This window comes from Calidris pugnax, unplaced genomic scaffold (assembly GCF_001431845.1).
Source record: "Calidris pugnax isolate Ruff unplaced genomic scaffold, ASM143184v1 scaffold557, whole genome shotgun sequence".
In the NCBI taxonomy this organism is placed as follows: Eukaryota; Metazoa; Chordata; class Aves; order Charadriiformes; family Scolopacidae; genus Calidris; species Calidris pugnax.
The window spans coordinates 16,856-24,487 of NW_015091604.1; the positions used below are offsets into that span (position 1 = coordinate 16,856).

Genomic DNA, 7,632 nt, shown 5'->3' on the forward strand with positions numbered 1-7,632 from the left:
TGTGTGGGTGTCTATTTTTGTCAGTTCGGTTGACGGTTGGACAAGATGATCTTTAAGGTCCCTTCCAACCTAGAAGATTCTGTGATTCTGTGATTCTGTTATTGCTTGAGGATTTGGGGGTGAGTTGGTGTGGGTTTGGTTTGGTTTTTTTGACCAGGTTGGGGGGTTCTGAGGTGTTGGATGGCTGGTGGGGGGTTCAGCAGGCTGCTCTCTTGCTGCCTGTGTCAGCGCAGCCTCTCGCTCCGGTGCTTGTCTCAGGGAGGGCGGGCGCTGCACGGCTGCTCTGGGACACGGTGGCTTTTGGGTGATCACATTTTTCCTCCTGCCTTTCCCCGGGGGCAGTCGGGGAGCGTCTGTAAACAGTTGTTGTGGTGTGTGGGTCCCTTTGTCACCACTCCTTCCTCCCTCCCTGCCTGGCAGCGCTCCGACTCCTCACCAGAGGCCCTGAAATAGGTTCAAACTGGCCTTTTTCCTCTCCGCTCTCCCTGGCAAGCGGAAGCCAGAGGTGGGGGGAACTGGTCTGGCTGGGAGCCCTTCGGATGAGCGTGGCTGTGAAGACAACAGGGCCTTGAAGAGGAGCGGGGAGGAGGGGTGTTGCCTGACCTGGTTGTTGGAGTGCGGAGGCGTTAGGGTGGCGTGTGGGAGGCTGTGATTGCAGCCCAGCTGCTTCCTCTTGGCGTGGATGTGGTCACGTCCGTGTATGTCAGCGTTTCTGTGCCCGGGGCGGGATAGAAGAGGTGAACGGTGGCACAAGCTGGTGTCTCACCATGTTTCTCCATCCTTCTCCCAGGGGTTGGCTGGCAACGGGCGGGCGGGATAAGATGGTGAAGGTGTGGGACATGAACACCACGCGGGCGAAGGAGATCTACTGCGTGCAGACCATCGCCTCGGTGGCCCGGGTGAAGTGGCGCCCGGAGTGCAAGCACCACATCGCCACCTGCTCCATGATGGTGGACCACAACATCTACGTCTGGGACGTGCGGCGGCCCTTCATCCCCTCCGCCATGTTCGAGGAGCACAAGGACGTCACCACGGGCATCGTGTGGCGTCACCTCCACGACCCCTACTTCCTCCTCTCGGGTTCCAAGGACAGCACTCTCTACCAGCACATCTTCAAGGATGCCAGCCAGCCCATCGACCGGGCCAACCCCGAGGGGCTGTGCTACAGCCTCTACGGAGACCTGGCCTTCGCCGCCAAAGAGAGCCTCATCTCCTCCGACTCCAACCGCAAGCCTTACATCGGGGACCGGCGCCACCCCATCTTCTTCAAGCGCAAGCTGGACCCCACGGAGCAGTTTGAGTATATCTCCTCCTCCAGTGCCCTCAGCGTCTTTGAGACTGACGTGGAGAGTGGCAGCATGGACTGGTTCGTGCACACCGCCAAGCAGTACGCGCTGGCCGGCCGGCCCCTGGCCGAGCTCTGCGACCACAATGCCAAGGTGGCCAAGGGCTTGGACCGCAACCAGGTGAGAGCCAGGCTGGAGACTCTCCGTGCAGGTGCTGAGGTTGAAAAGTAGAACCATAGAATGGTTTGGGTTGGAAGGGACCTTAAAGCCCACCCAGTGCCACCCCCTGCCCTGGGCAGGGACACCTCCCACCAGACCAGGTTGCTCCAAGCCCCCTCCAACCTGCCCTTGAACCCCTCCAGGGATGGGGCAGCCACAGCTTCTCGGGCCAACCTGGGCCAGGCTCTCACCACCCTCACACCAAACAAGTTCTTCCCCACAGCTCAGCTCCATCTCCCCTCTTGCAGGGTCCAACCCTTCCCCCTCCTCCTAGGGCTCTCCTCCCTCATCCCGAGTCCCTCCCCAGCTTTCCTGGAGCCCCCCTTCTTTAGGGACTGGAAGGGGCTCCAAGGTCTCCCCGGAGCCTTCTCTTCTCCAGGCTGAACCCCCCCAACTCTCTCAGCCCCCCCTCCCAGCAGAGGGGCTCCAGCCCTCCCAGCATCTCTGGGGCCTCCTCTGGCCCCGCTCCAACAGCTCCATGTCCTTCTGCTGTTGGTGGCCCCAGAGCTGGAGGCAGCACTGGGGGGTGTCTCCCCAGAGCGGAGCAGAGGGGCAGAATCCCCCCCTGGCCCTGCTGGCCACGCTGCTGGGGATGCAGCCCAGGCTGTGGGGGGTTTCTGTGCTGCCAGCTCATGTTGCCTGTGAATGTTGAGCTTCTTGTCCACCAGCACCCCCAAGGCCTTCTCCTCAGGGCTGCTCTCCAGCCATTCTCCACCCAACCTGTAGTTGACCCAGGTGCAGAACCTTGCACTTGGTTGAACGTCATGAGGTTCACACGGGGCCACCTCTCAAGCCTGTCCAGGTCCCTCTGGATGACATCCCTTCCCTCCAGCGTGTTGACCACCTCACTGGTGGTGTCACCAGCAAACTTGCTGAGGGTGCACTCAGTCCCACACAGCACTGTCAGGATGAGGCCCACCACCCAAGCTGGATGGCAGCTTTCCAACCCAGGTGCAGAACCTTGCACTTGGTTGAACGTCATGAGGTTCACACGGGGCCACCTCTCAAGCCTGTCCAGGTCCCTCTGGATGACATCCCTTCCCTCCAGCGTGTTGACCACCTCACTGGTGGTGTCACCAGCAAACTTGCTGAGGGTGCACTCAGTCCCACACAGCACTGTCAGGATGAGGCCCACCACCCAAGCTGGATGGCAGCTTTCCATCTGGCTGTCCCAGAAGGTGTACCTCCACCTGGTTCCAAACCCATACCGCTGTTGTCTCCAAGAAGGGCAGATCGTTGCCCAGAAACATGACCACCCTGAGACCTTGCCCAGCTCCGTAGATGGGCTGGTGATGGGAGTTTGTGGCCAGGCAGGTGGCTGCTCAGGTTTTTACCCTGAGGAGGTCTCACCGTGGCTGTCTCTCGTGTAGGTGGCTCAAACATGGACGATGCTGCGGATTATCTATTCCAGCCTCGGCACCGTGTCCTCCACCAACCTCAACCACAGCATGGGGAAAGGCAGCGCCGCCCTCCCCCTCATGAACAGGTAAGGGAGCTGGGCTGGGGGCAGGGATGGCTCTCCCCCAGCCCCAGGACACGCTGGTTTATCATAGAATAGAATCATAGAATTGCCCAGGCCGGAAGGGACCTCCAAAGTTCATCTCATCCCTCCTCCCCGCAGTCAGCAGGGACCCCCCCAACTAGACCAGGTTGCCCAGGGCCTCGTCGAGCCTCTCCTTGAATATCTCCAGGGAAGGGGCCTCAACCACCTCCCTGGGCAACCTGTCCCAGTGCTCCACCACCCTCCCAGTGAAGAACCCTCTCCTCATCTCCAGTCTAAATCTGTTCCCCTCCAGCTTGAAGCCATTGCCCCTCGTCCTGTCACTGCAGGCCTTTCTAAACAGGTTCTCCCCAGCCTTCCTGTAGGCCCCTTCAGGTACTGGAAGGCTGCTGTTAGGTCTCCCTGGAGCCTCCTCTTCTTCAGGCTGAACAACCCCAGCTCCCTCAGCCTGTCCAGTTTGCAGGTTGGCATCATCTGAACATGGCCATTTTCCGTGTGGGTGTGAAAAGTGAGCAACCAGCCCGGCCTTGAGCCATGCAGGCTCTTCTACACTGCTCCCTTTCTGCCTTAAAACAAAGTTTGAAGCTGTGGTGGGGCTGGTGCCATCTTTGTGGTTATTTAATTAGTGACTGTGACAAGAGGGGTGGGGGGTGGAGAAGCCCTTGTTGAGCTGCTGGTGCAGAGAGATCTTCTGCCTTTGAAAGGGAGAGGACAGCCAGGCCCTGAGAGCAGCTTCGGCGTGGACAGCCCCATCCTGGGCTGATGAAGCAGGAAAACTTGTTTTTCCTCTTCTCAGTGACACACAAAAGTGAGGGCTGAGGACTCCAAATGAGCTGTTCAGACCTCAAAGGGCCAGGTTCCCAGCAAGGGAGCAGTGAAGACTCGAATAACATCAAACAAAAGCCTCTCCTTGACCCAGCTCCGCGCCCAGAGGCGGGTGGGTCACTGTCTGGCACTGACAGGAACCGCGGGCAATGAGCTGAAGAGCCCTGAAGCTCCTGGAGCTTCAACCCCCTTCCCTTCCTTTTCCCTCTCAGTGATGCAGGACGAACAGCAGGGCACCGTCTAGGAGGCAGCTCCCGTTTGCTTCCTCTGAGGTGGAGGTAGATACCAAGGGATGGAGGCAAGAGCCTGTGCAGGGCTCTGAAATCCTTTGGGGACACCTTCGTGGTGCGTGCGTGCGCAGACACCAGGCGTGGAGGAAGGACTGTGTTAGCAATTATGATATATCTTCAAGAAAGCCACCAGCATCCTGGCCTGTGTCAGGGACAGTGTGGGGAGTAGGGCCTGAGAGGTGATTGTCCCCCTGTACTCGGCACTGGTGAGGCCTCGCCTCGAGTGCTGTGTCCAGTTTTGGGCCCCCTACCATAAAAAAGACATTGAGGTGCTGGAGCGGGTCCAGAGAAGGGCGACAAAGCTGGTGAGGGGTCTGGAGAGTAAGTCTTATGAGGAGAGGCTGAGGGAGCTGGGGTTATTCAGCCTGGAGAAGAGGAGGCTGAGGGGAGACCTTATTGCTCTCTCCAACTCCCTGAAAGGAGGGTGTAGAGAGGTGGGGGTCGGTCTCTTCTCCCAAGTCACAGGCGACAGGACAAGAGGAAATGGCCTCAAGTTGCACCAGGGGAGGTTCAGGCTGGATATTAGGAAAAATTTTTTCACTGAAAGGGTTCTCAGGCATTGGAATGGGCTGCCCAGGGAGGTGGTTGAGGCCCCATCCCTGGAGGTGTTCAAAAGACAGGTTGATGTAGTGCTGGGAGGTCTGGTTTAGTGATGATGCTTCTTGTTTGTTGTGTGGGTGTCTATTTTTGTCAGTGAGGTTGACGGTTGGACAAGATGATCTTTAAGGTCCCTTCCAACCTAGAAGATTCTGTGATTCTGTGATTCATTTTTAAGTTACGATGTGGGCAGAGCTGACTTCTGCCCTCTCGGGGAATCGGCCGTGTCTTGCGTCCCACCCCTCAAACGGTAGCTGGGGACTGTTTTGCTGGTGAGAATGGAGGCCGTGGACTCCTGTGACTGTTCAATTTGGCTTCTTTCCCAGCTTTAACCTGAAGGACATCCCCTCTGGGCTGGGCAGTGAGTCGAGACTGGACCGCAGCAAAGGAGAAAGCCGCACGGAAAACATCCTCCTGGATTCCTCCTCCACCCTGATCAACAACGAGGGTAACGTTTCCTGGGGTGGGCAGACCCCCCAGTCCAGCAGCTCCCCCCTCCTCACCTGCAGATGGCCCTGATGTGGGATAAATTGGGAAATTTATGCTGGAAACTGGGGGGATTAGACCTGTCGTGGCCCCCAGGTGAAGCACGCTGAGCCCCAGGGTGTTGCAGAAGGAGGTTTTACCCCCGTGTCCCCCCCACAGTGGTGGCTGTGGGTGACAGGAATGTGGCTGTGGTGGGGAGGAGATGGGGTGGGGTGTGTTCCCGAGGGGAAGGAGCTGATTTGACAAGAGCAAATGCAAGGTTCTGCACCTGGGCCGGAACAATCCTCGCCACCAATACAAACTGGGGGGTGAGGGATTGGAAAGCAGCCCTGAGGAAAGGGACTTGGGGGTGCTGGTGGACGAGAAGCTGGACATGAGCAGGCAGTGGGCACTTGCAGCCCAGAAGGCCAATCCCATCCTGGGCTGCATCAAAAGCTGCGTTGCCAGCAGGTCCAGAGAGGGGATTCTGCCACTTTGCTCTGCTCTGGTGAGACCTCACCTGGAGTATTGTGTGCAGGGCTGGAGCCCTCAATAGAAGAAGGACGTGGACCTGATGGAGAGGGTCCAGAGGAGGGCCACGAGGATGATCAGGGGGATGGAGCACCTCTGCTACGAGGACAGGCTGAGGGAGCTGGGGTTGTTCAGCCTGGAGAAGAGGAGGCTCCGGGGAGACCTAATAGCAGCCTTCCAGTACCTGAAGGGGCCTACAGGAAGGCTGGGGAGAGCCTGTTTAGAAAGGCCTGCAGTGACAGGACGAGGGGCAATGGCTTCAAGCTGGAGGGGAACAGATTTAGACTGGAGATGAGGAGAGGGTTCTTCACTGTGAGGGTGGTGGAGCACTGGAACAGGTTGCCCAGGGAGGTGGTTGAGGCCCCTTCCCTGGAGATATTCAAGGAGAGGCTCGACGAGGCCCTGGGCAACCTGGTCTAGTTGGGGGTGTCCCTGCTGACTGCGGGGGGGTGGGACTAGATGGCCTTTGGAGGTCCCTTCCGGCCTGGGCAATTCTATGATCCTATGATTTCTCTCTCCCTGGGCACGCAGACAACGAGGAGACGGAGGGCAGCGACGTCCCTGCGGACTATCTGCTGGGAGACGTGGAAGCAGATGAAGATGACCTCTATATGATGGATCACGAGAACCCACACGGTGAGTGCCTGGGTGGTGCTGGGAGGAGGGTGTTTTTTACCCCAAACACGCAGCTGGATTTTTCCCCTGGCCTTCTCCTCTCTCCCCCTCCCAGCTGAGGAGCAGGAATACAGCCTGCCCCAAGAAGCTTTCCCCCTGCGCCACGAGATCGTGGACAACCCATCAGCCTTGGACCACCTGCAAGACAAGGCCGACTCCCCTCACGTCAGCGGCAACGAGGCCGAGACGGTGTCCCTGACGCCCGTGGAGTCCTTCTCCCTCATCTCCATCTCCCACTCCCTCTACGAGAACCGCCTGCCCTCCGACTTCTTCAATCCCATCGTGAGGGACACGCTCCTCTTCTACGCCGAGCAGGGGGACGTGCAGACGGCCGTCTCCGTCCTCATCGTGCTGGGGGACCGCATCCGCAAGGAGATCGACGAGCAGACCCAGGTAGACCCCTGGAAGCCCCCTTCCCACCTGCGTAGGAGCTGAACCCCTTCCCTTCAACCCCACGAGATGTGGTAGGACACGCCGGTGGGACCCAGAGGTGGTGTGTCCCAACACCATGGGATCCCACCTGGATTCTGGGAGTTCTTCCTCTCCTCCAGCCCCTCAGGCTCGCTCTAAAATGGGGTGGGCAGCTCCAGGACCCCGAGTATCCGGGCTGGCTGCCCTACCGCTGGTCCCAGCAGGTGGTGTCCACCGTGGGGAAGTGGTCTTGGCCTGTTGACTTGGAGAAGGACGTCTCTTCCCCAGCCCCCTAGTTCCCTCACCACCTTTGGGCTGCAAGGCTGAGATCCCAGAGGGAATTTTGGGGGCTGTGAGGGCTCAGCTGTCTGTTCCCATCCCCAGGAGCACTGGTACACGTCCTACATCGACCTCCTGCAGCGTTTCCAGCTCTGGAACATCTCTAATGAGGTGATCAAGCTGAGCACGTGCCGGGCCATCAACTGCCTCAACCAGGCTTCCACCACCCTCCACGTCAACTGCAGCAACTGCAAGAGGCCCATGAGCAACCGGGGCTGGATCTGCGACCGGTGAGGGCAGGGAGGTGACGGGGGGGGGACCCACCTCCTGGTCACCCAGGGGGAAGCCCCAGGGATTGGGGGAGGATGGGTTTTTCTCCCTGTGGGGCTCACCCCCTTGTCTCCGGCGCAGGTGTCGGCAGTGTGCCAGCATGTGTGCTGTCTGTCACCACGTGGTGAAGGGACTCTTCGTCTGGTGCCAGGGCTGTAGTCACGGTGGCCACCTCCAGCACATCATGAAGTGGCTGGAGACCAGCTCCCACTGCCCCGCCGGC

The 7,632-nt window shown here is 59.2% G+C and overlaps 1 protein-coding gene across 1 annotated transcript in view; it reads left to right on the forward strand.

Annotated features, from left to right (window-relative positions):
- The window catches only part of LOC106899878 (WD repeat-containing protein 24), a 12,818-nt gene that overhangs the window by 2,888 nt on the left and 2,298 nt on the right, over positions 1-7,632 (forward strand). The window contains exons 3-9 of the mRNA XM_014961815.1: positions 791-1,466; positions 2,876-2,991; positions 5,045-5,166; positions 6,246-6,350; positions 6,445-6,782; positions 7,185-7,369; positions 7,491-7,630. Coding sequence (XP_014817301.1) covers positions 791-1,466; positions 2,876-2,991; positions 5,045-5,166; positions 6,246-6,350; positions 6,445-6,782; positions 7,185-7,369; positions 7,491-7,630 — 1,682 coding nt within the window. The remainder of the gene's footprint in view (positions 1-790; positions 1,467-2,875; positions 2,992-5,044; positions 5,167-6,245; positions 6,351-6,444; positions 6,783-7,184; positions 7,370-7,490; positions 7,631-7,632) is intronic.